This window comes from Xiphophorus hellerii, chromosome 23 (genome assembly GCF_003331165.1).
Source record: "Xiphophorus hellerii strain 12219 chromosome 23, Xiphophorus_hellerii-4.1, whole genome shotgun sequence".
NCBI lineage: Eukaryota > Metazoa > Chordata > Actinopteri > Cyprinodontiformes > Poeciliidae > Xiphophorus > Xiphophorus hellerii.
This window is the reverse complement of record NC_045694.1, coordinates 21,237,951-21,255,987: the sequence shown is the minus strand read 5'-3', so window position 1 is coordinate 21,255,987 and position 18,037 is coordinate 21,237,951. Positions and strand designations below refer to the sequence as shown.

Sequence of the window (18,037 nt, the reverse complement as noted above, 5' to 3'; positions counted from 1 at the left end):
ATACCACACCTGATTTTGTCAAAACTGTATTGTTTTAATCTTTCCGAACGAAAGATTTTTTTTTTCACAGTATCAAAAGTGAATTAAAAAAAGAAACAAGCCAACATACACTTGGCTGTTATTGGTATAGTATAAATCTACATTCGAGACATTAAGGTAATCTTTTCTAGTTGAGTATAACCTGGAAAGCATCAGAGATGTTACATTAAAAACAGAATTTCAGCACAGATTTAAAATAATAATTAAAAAAATCATCCATCTTCATGAAAGCCATCAGGCAAAAACATTGATACTGGTGTGAAGCCAAAGGCTTGTGTCCTAAAGGTCTGTTTCTATTATTTTTGCCAAGAAAACACTTGGGAGGAGGGCATCAAGTTAACAGTACAGGTCAGAGCATAATGAATGAAAAATGGAGCTCACACATATACACAAACAACCCTCAGGAAGGTAAGAAAAAGACTCGAAGGGGCCAAAAATATTCACTCAGTATGTACAAGCATTTAAATTAACTGCAACATACAATGCGTTTCCAATGTTGGAGTGAACATTGCACAGTGCGCTGCCAAGCAGGGAATGAAATAGCAGTTTAGAGAATAAGCACTTCATGGCAAAGGGGTTTCTTCAACACATAGTCTCAGAGTGTATTGGATTTCGTAGTTCTTCATAACTAACACCAAAGAGGGACCGACACTGAAGCAACACAATTTTCCAATACAAGATAGGAGCAAAGAGTTTAGTTCCTTTTCATCATGCACAGGGATGCATCTGCAGGGGTGGGGGGCTGATAGAAATCACATTTATCATGCATCCCATTGGCCAAATGTAAAAAAAAAACTCAATTTAATAAGTGACAACATGAATATTATTAGTGTTGCTCTCATATCTATTGTTTTAAAAAAACATGCTGTATTATTTTTTTCAATTTCATAACAATAAAGTCTAGCAGGTAGGTCAAGTGAAAGGTAGATTGTTGATCTTAATCAAGTGTAGGAACAAGTATCCAATTCAGTGCCAGGACTGACTTCAGTCTCTTTGAGACTAAAAGCGGCACATCCTGTTATATCTGTAACTTAGGATGGTAGCTGTGTTTTCTTAATATTAGTTCAAAATATTATATTGTGCTCCATTCTGTACATTATTAGCATATTTGGATTAGACTGCAGGTTGTGATGGATGATAAGCACCAATTCCATTTGACTTCATTGTAATTCATCAGTTTAACAACGTTAAACTTTCGCAGATTTGTGATAAAACCATTTATTTCATGTAATTGTTTACATACTACATATGTAAGCACATGGATGCAGTTGAATCAACAGACTTTTCTCCGGTTCTGCATCACTCATCCAGTTCACGTTGCATTCATAGCAAAAGGGTAGAGTTGGCCTTGAGAACGCCAAGTGGCTTAACGGCCACGAGTCGCTTTTCAGTCTTTTTAGTGAAGAGCAAGATTTTGAAACCAGGGTCCCTTGGCTTTATCAGGAGAAGAAAACTGGGAATGAGAGAAGGGCTCAGGCCAAACCGGGCTCTGTTGAGAGAGTTTGTGATGTGAAGAACTTTTTTCTCCCCCTCTGAATTTCATCCAAGTTATTGAGCTGCATTGGAGGGAACCTTTTTGAGGCTGAAGTTGGACCAGTTCACTGCTACTTTCTGGCGAGTTTGCTTTGCTGAGTCAAGACAGAACCTATGAGAAGCAAAGATAAAAAAACAAGAAGTGAAAAACAAAAAACTGGATTAGTGATGCAAATAAGGCTAACACTGACAGATGTGAACAGGGAAATCAGCAGATGTTCAACTCGAACAGCCTCTATGGGTTACTAGATGGATCAAAACCGGGATCTTTTTCTGATAACTTAAGAGCTACCAGTTCACCCAAACAGTACTTTTCCATGTGGAATTGCTTACTGACTGAAAAAGACTCAAATGTAACTTTTACCAGAACCACTGAGTTCTTCAAAATGAAGTTAGAAAATCACAGAAATGTACAGTGGTGTGAAAAAGTGTTTGTCTCCATCATGATTTCCTGTTTTTGCATGTTTGTCACACTTCAGTGTTTCAGAACATTAAATGAAGTAGTTAATTATTAAGGGAGAAAAAAGATCCAAAAACTATACGTCCCTGTGTGAAAAGCTACTCTTTAAATAGATAACAGGAAGGCTCAACATAGTAAAACAGACATGTTGGGTTTTATTCATTTACCTTTTGTTCAACATACCACTATTGATTCGAAAATAAGACAACCTTTTAGAAATCTCAGAGTTAAAGGTTTACAACCCCTTTCCAATTTTTTTTATTTATTTCTGCTAAATCTGCCAATTGCTAATATAGAATAGTAAATGGCCTGTACTTGTCTAGTGATTTAGCTAGTCCAGAGGACTCCAAAGCACTTCACACTACATTCAGTCAGGAAGAAAAACTATCTTCAATACTGTCCATTTATCATGCTGTTTTTTTCATAAAGAATAAAATGACAAATGGCAAGAATTAGCATCGGCAGCTCCATTTAATTAAAAGCTTTTTTAAAGCTTTATAAAAAACTAAGATCGGAATCTGAGCTCAAAATTCTGATTAGTGCATATATGGTTTCAACTAAATCACAGCTGTATTGTGATTACCTTTTAAAGTATTCAACTTCCCGATCAATCTCATCCATTTCTGTGGGATCCACATCTTTAGGGAGAAATACATCATCTGAAGAAGTGACATAAAGATGCAACATTAGATGGGATGACTCAAATTCAGCATAATGTGGTAAATACAAAGCTGTTGCCCCCGTACCAATAGCACTGTTGGACTTTTCTCCCTTATTCTTGTTCTTCTTATTTTTCCCCTTGGGTTGTTGCAGTGGAGGCCCATTTGGAGGAATGGAGGTGGGAGCTTTGCTCTCTGATTCCTGCTCAGATCGACCTCCTCGGGTCTCCATGTCAGTTTTCCCCCTTGGTGCACCCACAAGGCCGTTTGCTCCATTTGACACATGTTTGGACGGCCTCCCCTCCTCCGTTTTCTTAGGCCCGTTCCTCTGGTTGTCTGCTGGCTGCTGAGGCTGTTTGCTCCCAGCCTTTGAGCCGTGAGATGCCGTGTCTTTAGACTCATTGGTTTTCTGTGCTTCGTTCCCAGAGGCAGCTTTGGTTGGTTTGATAGAGTTTTGCTCCAATACTGACTGCTCCTGTTTTAGCTGCTGCTTTTTATTCTTCTTCGACTTTGCGCCGACGTTTCCAGTGCTCTTGGGATCAGGAGCATCCTCCTTTGATTTTGCCGTCGCTTGGGCTGGCACCTGTGGCAAACTGTCAGATCCAGCAGAAGTGCATCTTTCTGGGGAGCGAACTATAGCGAGCTTTGAGAGACTGCTTGTAGTGTGCAACCGCTGGGTGTCCTTTGAAGCAGCACTGACACCTGATGGGGTGTTGGCAGCAGCGTTGGGAGAAGAGGACATATTTGTGTCCTCCCATCCATTAACCAGGTCCAGGTGGCTCTTAAAGCTTCCCAGCGAGAGAGGAGAAAGGTCCAGGTCTATCTGCTGCAAGTCAGAGGAACCGTTGAGATGGGACAGCAGGTGGTTTCCCTCCAATGTAGCCGCCTTCTTGGGAAAGTCATTGACGTCCAGATTGAGGTCGTACATGCTGAACGAGGCCCGAATCGAGTCTTTGATGGTGTTCTTGATCTCTTCTAGTCGACTTGTGAGAAAACTGTTGACTCGCTCAAGTTCCAGCTGAGGCCAGTCAAGCAGCCGACTGGTTTCAGGGCCATCAGGGATGGGCTCGTCTACGGGCTCCTCAGGCACACCGGACTGGGGTTCACTGCCAGCAGAACCCGTGTTAACCTGCTGAGCTTTTTCCTGCATCATAAGAGGAACAAATTCAGGAGCAAACTTAAGTACAAACACATACACACAATTTAGAACTTCCTTAGAGATGTTTGTATGCACTCATGTCATATTGATCCTGGTTTTTTGATTATTTATTGGAATTGTTTAATATTGCGGTAGCAACATTAAACAACATTGCAATTTGAAAACAAAATTGAGATGCACAAGTTTGAATTTATTGCAGGTTAAAACTATTTTAGTTATGATGTTCAAGAACAATACAAGAGCCAATGTGATTTCATTTTATCACAGGTTTGAAGGTGCTGGTTCACCAGTGCACACGTCCAGTTAAACATCAACATAGGTTGGAAACGACTTGTCCAAAAAGAAGCATCTGCTCCCAAGCAGACACCTTCAAGCTCAAATACATTTTGCAGGCAAAACTATATTGAGCACAATGTTTATCTTTTTTGGCCAAGATCACAAGAAGTATGTTTGGCGGAGTCAACTTAAGTATTAACAGTACTAGGATCACTGTACCAGAAGTCAAGCATGGTTGAAGCTCGTTAAAATGTCCTTGAAGTTCAATTTTATAATCTTAAGGCCAGAACTGTCCCAAATCACGGTTTATCAATTTTTTATGACAAAATTAAATCTGAAGTTACAAATATGCTCATAATAGACTTGACCTTTTATTGCCGGACAAAGATTTGAGCTTTAAGCTTTAAAAAAAATCATATCTACAGTATTTGTTTTGTTTAAAATTCACAGTTAAGTAAAATTATTTGTTTAGCAACTTTTTCAGAGGTCAACACACCTTTTTCTTTTGTTTGTGTCGAGCCCTCTTGGCAGCCTTGGCACTGTTGACTGGTTTAGGCTCCGAGCTGTTTATGAAGTCCAGCAGCTCGTCAACGTCCCTGTTGTCAATGGCACTGACTGCGGTCAGCTCTGCATCCTGACGCTGAGGCAGCTCCTCTTTACGTCGCGTTAGACGTGAGCGAAGCTTCTCACGGATCTCAGCGTAGTTTCTGCTGGTTGGTGCAGCTGGAGGCTGTAAGATGTTAAACATGTTTAAATATGACGCATGTTTGGCAGAGCAAATGCTTCCCATTTCTTGCTTTCTATCTCAAAGGAAGAAAAAACAAATCTACCGCATTGTGTCCAAAGAACTCGCAGTAGCAGCAGTCACAGTATTTCCCGTCCTTTTGATTGGTTGAAGAGGAGGCACAGGAGCTCCTCTCAGAGCTGCTGTCTTCATCCTCACCTTCTTCCAGCTCAGACAATGGGTGGCACAATGTCCCATTTGTCACTTTGTGCCCTTTACATGCCTGATCCCTGCAAAAGACCCCCACATAAATTGTTTGTTACTTTCAATAACTACATAAATTCTCTAATTTCACAAAAATAGAGACACCAGTTCTAACCTGCAGGCTCCAGCCGTCAGATGCCCTACATTTGAAGCGGCCACAGTTCCCGGGTTGTGTCCGTTACAAGAGTGGTTACAGCCCATTAGAGACGTTCCTAGTTTGCCGTGTTGTGTGTTTACCGCAGGAATGTGGGAGTTTTTGCATGAACTGGGTTTATGAACCGATGTTGGGCTGTCTGGACTTGGGGAGTTGAGTTTGGCTGTGGTGTTGTGGAGGTTTGGTACCAGTGGGGAGAAAGAAGTCTGGGCTGCCACGCCAGTGCCGCAGGACGAGGTGACGTGGCCGTGCTGTCCGGAGTTTGGCTTTGGGGGCAGGAGAGAGGAATGCTGGGAGGAGAGACCGGTGGGACTGTTGGGCGGTACCGACAAGTCTGCATGTTGATGGTGGTCACTGGGATGAAAGGCTTCCCCTGGACAAAAACACACATTAAAAATGAGCTCTAGGGCATATACAAGGATTGACAGCAGGAATTAGAAATGAGCAATTCCTGTATGGGCTTCAAAAAAATTACATCTCTGGGACATTTTATGTCGCTACAATGGATATGTTTTTGCATGTCATATGTAACTTGGGAAGTCAAAATAATAATAGAATTACATTTGCTTAAGATAGTGGTAAATTAAACTCTGTTTTTTTTTTAATAAAAAATACTTTAGAATATTTTACTTTGTAATTTTTTAATCACATGAAAATGACTAAGTAAATCTTTTTGGGATACAAAGAACAAAACATAACTTAATTAGTGGCATAAAGTAAAATATTCAGTTGGATAAAATTAAACTTTCCATCATATTTGTTCCTAAGACAAATACAGCTTTTTAAATTTATTTTACCAAAAGGTTGTACCTGATCAGCAGTTGTTTATTTAAGATAAAGAAAAAAACTTTACATGCTACTACCAGTTAGCAGTCTTATTTGATCAGGATAGTAAGCAACTGTACATTTTGATTGCTTTCGTTCTAGAAAACACCAAGAGATTTTTCTTTAAAGCCCTTTTAATTACCCTGTGCATGAATAAAGTCAGAAATTGAAAACTGGCAACAAAATATTTCATCGGTACGTTACTACTTTTAATAAGACTACTGACCCAAACTAAACAAAACGAAATACCTGGTGGCGTTGGTCGACGACACATGGTCTTGAAGTGCTTGGGTGTGGTCTTACAGAGGTCTGCTGAGGTAGACTGGGAGTTCCCAGCAGAGGATCCACTGGAATTCTGGGATGACGGGTGACTGTAGGGACAGACTTTAGGACTTGAGGTTTTTGCCGATTTTCCAGGTGCTTCGTGAAGCCCCCGTTTTTCGTGACAGGCTGTTAGCCCTGTGAATAGAAACATGTCTAAAATATCTCAGATAACAGAGGGCTTAATAGCTGTTTATTTTCATAGTTCACACCGATCAACACATAGAAACAGGAATAAGCATCAGACCTTTTGGTGTAATTGAACCATCAATATCAGAAAGAAGCATGTAGAAGTCATTCAGGATTAGAGTTTGTTTTGTGAAATTGTCTCTTTTCTTTGAGGGGACATTTAACTATCCAATTATAACTAATTTTTATTGCTCCTACTAAAAAACAACCTGACAAGTATTTTTTGACACTTTTCGGTCCAGCTGGTAAATTTCTTTGAATTACATTTTAAAGTGTTGACCTACTTATAACTGATGTAGAAAGACACTTCAGACCATTAGACGTTGACATGTCTTGTTCCTTTCTTATTTATGTTGTTCCATTGATGTGTCAGTGCTCTGCACCCTTTGCTTCTTATTCACTAAACAATTAAACCTTTCAAGAATGACAGGCGACTTCATGATGCATGCAAGCATCATTTGACTACTTTCACTTTCCAAGTTTAAGCCTCAATCTTACATTACCAATTCAAATTTTCTTTCCAGATCAGAGCTACAGGAACTCTGGTGTATTTAAGGTAAACTCTACAATGAAGTCTCAATGAAGCCTTAAGTAGAACTATTTTTAACCAATCTGAATAATAAACTAAACCTGATTGCATTGTTTGAAAACAAGGATCAACTGCAAAGCATGCAGTTGACATGAAATCTAATTGAATTGAATATAAAAAAAACAACAATTACATTCATGTTTTTTTTTTAATTTCTAGTCTTTTTTTTCTTCCATTGATTATATTTCTAATTTGTTCTATTCAACACTAATGTTTACATTTTAGGAAACTACCTGCTCTACTCTTTATTGGTCAAAGTGTTTTGTGGCTTTTTAAGACTGTCGAAGTGGAAACATCTTTTTGCTGCCTACTTTTAACAAAACTCGTAAAATTCAAAAACCAAGACAGGTCCCTGACAAAAAACAGCTGTTTGAGCACAGCTTCAAAGGTCTAACAACTTTGCAAGTGAAGAAACATGGGTTCATTTTGGGGCTAAAATTGAAGAGTTGGTTAAGACCAGTGGTTCTTAACCTTTTTTGAGGTACCGAACCCATCAGTTTCATATGCGCATTCACCGAACCCTTCTTTAGTGATAAATAAAAATTGTTTTTTTTCCAAATTCAAGACATAGGTATATGTTTTTTTGCTGGTGCACAAAATGAGCAATGCATGAACGTCACCTTGCTCAAAGAACAAAACCATGAACTCACAGCAAGTTGCAGTATGACTTTATTCTGGCCCCCAAAAAATATTTCGGCCCCATAAAAGAATTTCAGCCCCCAAAAATATTTTTTTTACTATTTTACTAATTAAAAATAAATTTGGATTTTTTCACAGAATTAAAATTTTTTTCTTATTTTAAATTAAATTTGTTTTTTGTCATTTTGAATCCACAAAATACTTTTTTTGGGGCCAGAATAAAGTATTGCACAAATGACATACCTGCAAATCAGTGTGACTTCTGCTGTTGTTTTTGGGAGACCAGTTCAGAGAGGCGTGGCTTCACCTTGGCAAGTGCGTCTTCAGAGCAAAGTCTGTTCATTTTCTTCTTTTTTTGCTCGACATATTTAGTATGGATTAAAATATTAAGAAAGAAACCACGCGACATACAACTACGACAGCCGCTGATACTGTGTGCACTAAATTTCCCGCAGCACTGATTGGCCGAGCAATGTAACATGATCCTCTGCAGCAAGCGATGGCCAACCGGGGCGTGTCATCACGACTTTACACAAGTGTGTCTTTGCCTCAGCGGCAGAGGCTCCGCCGAACCCCTGAGACCGACTCATTGAACCCCTGGGGTTCGATCGAACCCAGGTTAAGAACCACTGGTTTAGACACAAATGCAAACGCATTTGTGTACTTATTTAATACACAAACTTATTTAATAACTCAGACTAAACACCAGCCTACACACACAGTAACTTTGTAGTTATGAACAAAAGCTTTAATTTAGATTCACTTTTTGGTTTAGCCAACCTCCTTTCTGCAAACATCATTTTACCTGCAATAATTCTGAGCCAAAACTTTATTTTATCCTTCTTTAGGTATAGCAGAGCAAAGATGCCAGCCAATAAAATTCCATTCAGTTTCTTCTGAACAACAACATCAACTCAACATCTGGATCTTAAGCCTGGAGAAACCTTCAGCCATCACCGTGTGTGTGTGTCATTGATGCCTTTGTTCCTTACCTTGTGATGACAGACCTTGTGAGTGCGAAGAAGTGTTGTGGTTGCAGTGCTCGCCTCCGTTGGAGTGGGCCGAGTTCCAGAGACCTGACAGTTTGTGGGCCGACAGGAAGGAACTCGGGTCCCAGTCTACAGTACTTTGCTCCGGGTAACCGTTCCCACAGCTTTGGGACTTACAGGAGGAAGAGTGTGACAATGGTACCTAGTTTGAAAGAAACAAACAAAACAAAACACCAATTAGTTACTCATCTGGACTTCTTTTATTGACTTAAATCTTGGCAGTAAAAGAACCCGACAGGAGAGTGAGATAAAGGTCAAACAGCTTAGAAATGCGTTAAACTATTTTAATGAGAAAAACAAACGGTAAAAAGACCGCTTCTTGTTTTTTCTAACGTTTAACACATTTACAATTTGAACTGGAAGTGCAGACATTACACCTTTTTCTGACATACCACTATCTGTTTTTATTTAAGGTCTGAGCAGCTAATTATGAGTTTGAGCAATTCCACTTTTATTTTTCTCAGGACAAATAAAATAGAAAAAATGTGTTGCAGGTTCCATGTTAGATGTTGTTTTGCATTCAGTGGAAAACTAAAAGAAAATACTCGATTATGCCCAACTACGCATCAATTAGTTAGCTTAAAAAAGGACATTTAAGTGCATGCTGTTGGATGATGCATTATGGACCAAAGAAAGATGGGAGTTCTTAGTTTTAATGCATTCAACAATTAGGGGAAAAAAAGTCAAATCAGATTTTTCAGATCCTGCATCCCCATATGAAGCAAATCAAAAACAGGTTCTCCCAGAACACATTAGTAATCAAAACTTAGTAATCAAAACAATCAAACACATTATCCAAATATAAGAAAGCAGGAGTAGAGTAAAACTTCGCCTGAGCCAAACCGTTTAATTTTTTTTGTTTAATGTACCGATGAGGGCTGCTCCTGCGTGCTCCTTCTCTCCTCCTCCTCCACACTCTTGCAGCAGCTCTGACAGATCCACAGAGGGACCTCTCCCAGCAGGGACTGGGACAGCGAGGGCACCGCGTCGGCCAGTTTTCGACCCGGCGCCTCCCGCAATAAGGCCTGGGAAAGTGCAGGCACCGCGTCGGCCAACTTCGTCCCGTGGCCGGCGGGAAGCCCGTTGACAGAAGCCGCTCCCCAGTCCTTGAATTCTCGATGGCACAGCAGGCAGCAGGTGTGCATGGGCTAGGTAGATACAGAGAGAAAGAATGTGATTACTGTTTAAGATCGAATGAACTGTGGAATTGAAGCCTGATTTCATGTGGCGCCATAATAAGCTTGAACCAATTTGAAGCCGGGTGAATATAAATAGAAAACTTCTAAGCGTCAGAAGAGTTGCTTGCTTTTTACTTGGCCTAAGAACTACTACTGAGTCTTTGTTTGTTTTATCACTTGAATACTTCCCTCTTATTTATTCTTCTCTTTGAGACCCATAGTACTCAATGAACAGACAGCCACCATTTTTCTTTTTCCTTCATATTGTGATATCACCATTTTGCTCTTTTAAAGGCAGATATAAATAATAATAAGACAGATATTTCTTGCAATGTCTGCACAAAACTCAGTTTGCTTTAAAACACCTCAAAGATTTGAACCACAATCTAAAGGCAGCTACAAAATGTCAATTTTAAGTGCCATTACTGGCTTATTACTAAGTGTAAATGAACATTGTGTTTAATAATGGCCCTATAGTGTCACACACTTGACAAGTTAATTTGAAATCATATTGCTTAGTATCACAAGACAGACTTCAGGGGCTCTGGAGTGTGTAGGGCTTTATATTCTGCACTGGCCAGCAATTTTAAATAATGCAAAGAGTTATACTGGTAAGGAGCAAAGTCTTTTTTTTTTTTTATTTAAAATTATTGGAAGGAAGATAAAAAATTTTAAAAAAACCAGAAACACAACTGAGTGCTTTATTAGAAAAGTAATAAAATGTTTCTTCGTGTTTCAAAAGGATAAATGGAACATCATTAGGAACCTTTCTGATGTCATTATGATTTAAATCTAAGAATTATGTGAAAAAAATAACACTTACCAGTTAATATAGAGTTTTTCTTAGTTGATTACAACGAGTTATATCTGCGTTCAAGTAGTCTCAGATTTCAGAGCAGGGAGTCACACCTGAGTTAGAGGGTTCTGGTTGCAAGAGGGAAAACTGAGGGATTTGCCTTTTCTTTTGGCACCAACAACAACGAGCCTATTTCTTTCAACTTCCTGTATTCAAACACGAAAGGAACATATTCGCAAATAGATATTTTACTGTGTTGCCCTGAATTAATGAAGTGCTAATAAATGGTTAATATGGGCAACTGTTACTACATTCTGTGTGCATGCAGGTATATAAGATATTAAGCTCAGAGTTTCTTCATCAGCTCCAGCTTCTCTGGTCCAAAGATTGACTTTAGGGAGCATTCTGGTTGTTTCCTGACTCAGAACTTGGAAAATACAAATTCTGAGTACAAAGTGAGTGGACAATTAGTACAACGTAAATTGTTTACAGCTAGGGTATCTTACCTTCCGGACCTACAGTACGCTGTACATTATGTAATCATTATTTTTCAGCTGAGTTTATTGCTTCCCTGCAACATGGGAGTCATAGTTTAGTCACGGGAGATGAAACACAATTTCACAAGTAATAACTAAATCCTCTGCTAGAGCTACTAACCACAGAACAAATTAACCCAACAAAAAACAGCACTTAATAAAGAATACACAGTTAGGAATTAACTGGACATATGTGCACTTTCCAGAACCTAAAACTTAAAAATGATCTTTTTGACTTTTTAAAATCTTTCAGAAACCTTCTATAAACACTCTGCAGATTCATCAAGTTTAAGAATAATGTTACGGTTTTTCGAAAATCTGTTTAGATTATCAAAAAGGTTTTAAAACTACACCACTAAACATGAATTTGACCAACAGAAACCAGAATAGTCAGTAAGGAGATGTAATGTTCGGTTTGTTTTGAACTGTCTATGTGGAGCTTCATGGCATAAGAAGTATTTTAGATTGGTTACATTTTTGGAGCATTAGATTTCTCCGATTCCACTCACTGACTCAGTAAAAAAAAGAAAAGTAGAGACATTGATGACCATAATCGTGGGGTATCAATAAACTAACAAATGTCAACAGAAGTCAACTCCAATTCTGTGTATGTATAACACTGAATCACATGATTATAAATCATATATAGCTAGACATAAGTTACATCCATGCCACAATATATGTTTATGGATTTATTTGTAAGAAAAAAATAAACAAAACTACATGCTATTGTTTAAAAGAGTCACATAAAGTTAAACATGTTCCGTTTTATTGTTATTATTTCTTATTATAGTAGTAAAAAGGGAAAACTGATTATAAATAAATACTATAGTTTTAAAGCTTGTTCGAAATTTTGAGTGTAACTGACCCAGACTCAGCAAAATTCGCATCAGCCGGAGTTATATTTTATAATTTAATTAAAAAAGAAACCATGATAAATTTGAGTCATATCGTGTAGTTTTGACATCGTTTTACATGCTCAGTGCAAATGACGGTCTCATTAAGACATAACAAAATGATGCGTTTACAGTTAAAGTTTTCACCTCCCAAACAGATAATAAAAAACAAGACACGACGAAAAAAAAAAAAGAAAAATCCTAATGAGATTTGGCATAATAATTTTTAACCCATTCTCTCCTGTAGCCCGGTGGGCTGCTAAGCTGTTAGCTTGTGCTTGCAGAGCGCTCCTGCACATAGGGATGAAGCACGTTTGCAGCACACTGACTAGCCTTGAGGCTAACGCTAGCTGGGCGGATGAAGAGTTCTAAAGGCTGGAAACGGGACGACCTGTCCGAGGTACAATGTCACCTGTCCGACACAAGAGATGGGCTGCAAAGCTCCCGGATTCTCCTCCCTCAATCCAGTTTATGTGTTGACCTGCACATCCAACGCGATCAAGCTCCACATCCACGACAAGTACATCAAGTGTGAAATAGCTTTCAAGTACGGAGCGAATGCATTTGATTTTACCTCAGCGGTTTTCGTTAATTAATTTTTTTTTTTTTTAAAGAAGAACAGCACGGTTCTGTTTGGATTAGCAGAGTGGAGAAGGAACATAGGCCGAGCAGTCTTTACAGATGGGTTGCTTCTTTAGCTACCTGGTTCGCCCTGGTGCTGGCCAGCCTATCCAACCCAGCATCTCCTCCGCCGCCACCGCCAGCTGCATCGCCGGGAGAGACAGAGCTCTTCGGTGCGGGCTGCTGTCCAGGCACAAGCTCCTTCTGGCCGACCCCTTGTTGCTTGCTTTTCTTCCTCGCCATTACTGTGGTGTTTGCGGGACGCTTTGGCCAAGTTTGCACCAGTTTCAATGTTTCTACGAGCACACTTTCGTTTCTTCTCGGACCTCAAAATGTTCTCTATCTCCTCCAGTCAAGACAACAGTCAATATGGCGGAGGACTGGCACACTCGGGGGTTCAGAGGTTAAAGATACTACTGGCAAGAAGGCTTCACTTCCAACCGGTGAATGAATTTGCTGCAACGTTCAGTCGGTGAAGCCAGAGATCGCCATGTTTAGGAAGGGCAAAATTATCTTTTTTTTTTTTCTTTGAGTATAATTGAAAATACAGCCCTAATTCCGAGAATTTCTTTTATTAGAACACATCGTTAATATCTATTATAATAGCATAATTCTCACAAGCATGTATAAATTATTAAATCAGATTTAATATATATAATTAAAGAACGAATGTGTCAGCTACGATTTTGTTTAACTGGAAAATAACCATAAACATGTTGCTTTAAGTTATTATTATTATTTTATTATTATTATTATTATTATTATTATTATTATTATTGTTGTTGTTGTTGTTGTAGGAAACAGATATATATAGTCGATAATTATGTAAAGTTGTATGATTTTTGCATGTGAGAAACTTAAAAAAAAAATTCAGTACTACTACAATTATTGCCGTAAATACGCGTGAAAACGTTTTTATTATGCTTGAGCAAATTAGAAACGAGTACACGTCTCTCACGGAGGGGAGTGGCTGGCTTGACCATGACGTTTTACGAGGCATTACGACCCCTCCAAATGCTTTTGGAAATGGTAGAGCCATATACATAACATTGTCATTTTTGAATTTAAGCACACTTGAAAAAATGAAGGGCCATGTCATTGCTTTCACATTAAGAGCAGTCTATTAATCCAGTACCGGATTGTGATGGGCTAACTATTTTTTATTAGCGTTTTGACAAGGCAGCCGAAAGGGTGGAATTTCCGAGATTTACGTCCAGTCCTTGAAGGCAGCACTATTGTTGGATCTCTGTGAACTGTGGACGTAGCCTGCACAGACAGTCCTTCGCTCATAGTAGATGCTTGCCTCGTTGTAGTTTGTTTACCTCCGCTTGTTTTACTCTTGCCAGCTCAATAATGGAAGGAAATGTTTGCAGCATTCAGGTTCTCCTTTGGGCAGCCGAGTTCGTGGAGAGGAAAGGCCGAGGTTCGTATTTCATGTCAACAGTCAGCCTAGGGGTAGGAGTTATTGTTGCAAAAGGGGAAAAAAACAATCTGCATCGAGAAGCTGTTACTAATACATTCGGGATTAATAATGCAGTAATCACATTATTTGCATTTGTTTAAGATTGCACATGATTTTCCAGCTACATGGTGCCGCGGCCGATCTGTGCCATTTGACTCAGTGACCTACATATCGGTGGCATCTTTGTATTGGAAGGCGCCAATCTCACCGAGTTTGAAAATGAATCCAGGGCGGCGCTCATCAGTCCTGCTCGATGAATGAAAAGACCGACTGGGCAGGAAAGCTACGTTTTGTCGCGCATTCTGCAAACTGAGTCAATGCTAGTTTAATTTAGTAAGTTAGACTACTTTAAATCTAAAAGTCTCGGTTTGAAAGTGACGGATAGCTAATAGATGGATGGCGCCAAAAACCAAAAAAAATAAATAAATAAACGTTCAGCTGATGACTCCTCAGATTGTTTTCATCATTTTTGCTTGAACGCTTTAGCTTGGGTTAGGGTAATATTTCTGTCATGATACATACTTAATCAGAATCCCAGGACTTATAACATATTTACAATGAGAAACCCACCATTATAACATTGTAACAGTAAGTTTATCAGCGTCATAAACATTGACGCTTGCCTGTAATGGACTTCCTCCCCGTGCAGAGGCTGAACATGGATATGCTTCACCCCCGCCTCTCAGCCCCGGTAACTCGGATAAAAGAAGCAAACGGAAGAACAAGAAGATTTCTGCTGCTGGCGGTAAAAGGTGAGCACATTATGCAACAGATCAATGGCACTTTGCGTGTGTCTCTCAGTTATGACAAGGAACCATAAACCTCACCTATAAAAGTTGTTTCATCCTTTTCTATGCATATTTATAACATTAAGGAAAGTGTGTTTTTAATTCTAATTGCAGGACAGTTCACAATGAGCTGGAGAAAAACAGGTACTCACGTTTTTTTTAAATCAAATTACATCAGAACTGTCAAAGCTGGGGGTTTTTTGTCTTGAGAGATATAACAGTACATTGCCTTCGTTTATAATTTGAACTTTTCTACATTTCGTCACATTGTATCCATGGAGTTTTACTGTGCAATGCCTGAAAACCTCAGAGGCTTTTGCAAAACATATCACATACAGACATATTTTCCTGAGTTGACTTCTTAAGGTTGTCATGGTAAAGTGGAATGTATACAAATGCATAACAGACTTCACATTATTTGCAACGTGAAACTGAAAACCACATGAATCTTCGTCCACTTCACAATTACATTGTGTGGGACTATAGCATAACTCAGTCGAGGTTCCTTTGAACGTTGTGGTCGTAATGTGACGAGATATGAAAAAGTAACATTGCTGATTGTTGTAATCTGCAGACGAGCTCAGCTGAGGCAGTGCTTGGAGCAGCTGAAGAAGCAGGTTCCTCACTCTACCGACTCCATGAGGAACACCACCCTGAACCTGCTGAGACAAGCTCAGCTTCACATAAAGGTACTCCAGAAAGCCTCACGCTGACCTCTCCAACGACATTCCCTTCCTCTCTCTTTGTATCTGAAGCTTTGCTCAAATGTCTCTCTCCCCTTCGTCTGCGACGTTTCAGAAGCTGCAGGAACAGGACGAGCGTGCCGAGCAGCTGAAGGACCGCCTTCGCTGGGAGCAGAGGGAGCTGCGGGTTCGGCTGGAGCAGCTCCAGAGGGGAACGGAGAGGATGAGGAACAACAGCCAGGGGTCCACCATGTCCTCTGAGAGGTCGGACTCAGACAGAGGTGGGTGCATGACGGGCTCTCAGCTGAAATCTGTTATGTCACACTTTGTTTTTACTCTTTTTGGTTTGAACTTTTAGAATGATGCAAAAAAAAAAAGTCTTTGTTTTATTTACCAAAAACACTGATAACAGGAGTTTTTTTAAACAGCCCCAGTTTTCAGCTCTTTCACCTTGAGTTTCCTCTCCTAATGGGTTTGATCTTTGCTGCTGTCCTCATTACAGAAGACGTGGAGGTGGATGTGGAAAGCATCGTGTTTGACTGCGTGGACTCTGACGGGCTGAGTATTGCACACATGGACGCAGACCACAGTTACTCCAGCTTGGACAGGTCCTGGCTATGACCACCATGACACAGGGTTTAACCAGAGGGAGGGTAGGAAGAAAACATTCCAAAAACAAGACAACAGAGGATGAGGGAAGACGTGGATACTGTACACAACCAAACACTTTTGTTTTTACAGGACAGCTTTCTTTTGGGGGGTGGGAGGGATATCTTCTTTCAAAATAAGTTCAGGCTAATAATGTATTCAATTGCACTGGGATGGATGTTACAGCATGAATAAGCATTCCTCTGATAAAGCAATTATGTATTTTTGTTCCCAAAAGCCATGAGGTGTTAACCTTTCTGTCATTTAGGAATCCAGTTTTTATCTAAATAAGGGCTTTAATACAAATTTCCTTCATGTCTGTGCTGAATTCTGCCTTAAACCAGATTTAAACTAACGTTCTACGCTGCTTCTCCTTAGCACCAAGTCTATATTGCAGCAATGTCACATTTATCATGCACTTAAAACATTATTTCTGTTTTGTTTTCCCTTTTTTTTGTCCTCCTACGTAAGTTCCCTTCATGTATTTATAGCTCTTTTTCTTCTGTTGCACATAACGTCCACCCGTTGCACTTGTTTTGTCAGAAGGACGTGGGGTAGGGCAAGAGATGGGGGGGGGAAAAAATCAACAACCAGGAAATGGGGGAAGGAAAAAAAAAACCTCAGTCACATTTGCACATTGAGGTTTTATATCAGCACGCATTTACATCTCTATTTAAAGTAAAGACTTTTGACGCATTATGTGATCGATCGGATCTCGAGAGCGTTCAAGTCGGGGAGGAGCGTTGGCCATCTCGAGTATTCAGTTGGACATTTGAAAATCAGTCAAAGCAGGTGACACCTACTTGCAATAATTATGCAATTAATGCTGATTACAAGTATTTAACATGGATTTAATAACTGAAGTTGCTTTCTTCTTCACTTTTTGTATATGCAAGATGCCTTATTACTTTTAGTTCGTCTTTCCACCCAGTAATATTATGTAGCATTTTTTTTGTACCATTGTAAGCTTTCTTTCTTTTTTTTTAAGCAAATAAATATTTTCTATATACATTTTTTTCATGTGTTATTTTTTCAAAACTATTCTCTCTGAGAACTTTAGGAACAAAGCCTTGTAGAAGTATTCATACCTTTATACTTTTTTCATATGAAAACTAAAATAAATGTGTATTGCGGTGATTGTACCTGATAGAGCAACACAAAGAACAGAATTTTTTCTACAAAAAAAAAAAAATTAGTATACTATGGTAATCTGCGTTTGTATTCAGCCCCATTTAACTCTTATGCCACTTGATAAAGTTGTGGAGGAATTTAAAGGTGGGTTAACCTGTCTACAGGATAATTATTAGTTTTGCAATCCCAAAATCTGAATATTTGACATACTGTCGCTTTGTGCGTTTCACCCCAACCAGTCGTGTCTTACCCACTTCTGCTTTTAACTTTCTGTATTTATATTTTTAAATACAGAAAGTTTATATTGAGATGTTCCAATAACGCAATGATAGTCAGTCAGCTACAATCAAATGATTTAGATCAAAGCATACTAATGTTAGAATGGCTTTGTTAAAATCTAGATCTAATTCTAATCTAG

General features: G+C 39.2%; 2 protein-coding genes across 3 annotated transcripts; one reads left to right on the top strand and one right to left on the bottom strand.

Moving 5' to 3' along the window:
• Window positions 1-10: 10 nt before the first annotated feature.
• Window positions 11-13,272, bottom strand: fam193b (family with sequence similarity 193 member B). Its single transcript, XM_032554773.1, has 10 exons — window positions 12,989-13,272; window positions 9,750-10,028; window positions 8,824-9,022; window positions 6,343-6,552; window positions 5,230-5,641; window positions 4,957-5,140; window positions 4,623-4,856; window positions 2,779-3,835; window positions 2,616-2,691; window positions 11-1,684 (listed from the first exon to the last, which is right to left on the bottom strand). The coding sequence occupies exons 1-10, from the start codon at window positions 13,148-13,150 to the stop codon at window positions 1,588-1,590; spliced, it is 2,910 nt and encodes a 969-aa protein (XP_032410664.1). The 5' UTR covers window positions 13,151-13,272; the 3' UTR covers window positions 11-1,587.
• A 501-nt stretch (window positions 13,273-13,773) lies between these two features.
• On the top strand, window positions 13,774-17,062 carry mxd3 (MAX dimerization protein 3). Of its 2 annotated transcripts, XM_032554774.1 has the most exons (6): window positions 13,790-14,330; window positions 15,019-15,121; window positions 15,272-15,301; window positions 15,732-15,846; window positions 15,956-16,121; window positions 16,343-17,062. In XM_032554774.1, the coding sequence occupies exons 1-6, from the start codon at window positions 14,261-14,263 to the stop codon at window positions 16,459-16,461; spliced, it is 603 nt and encodes a 200-aa protein (XP_032410665.1). In that variant the 5' UTR covers window positions 13,790-14,260; the 3' UTR covers window positions 16,462-17,062. The 2 variants fall into 2 exon arrangements, with proteins under 2 accessions (XP_032410666.1, XP_032410665.1); XM_032554775.1 differs by lacking the exon at window positions 15,272-15,301 and having other exon boundaries at window positions 13,774-14,330.
• The last annotated feature ends 975 nt before the right edge of the window (window positions 17,063-18,037 follow it).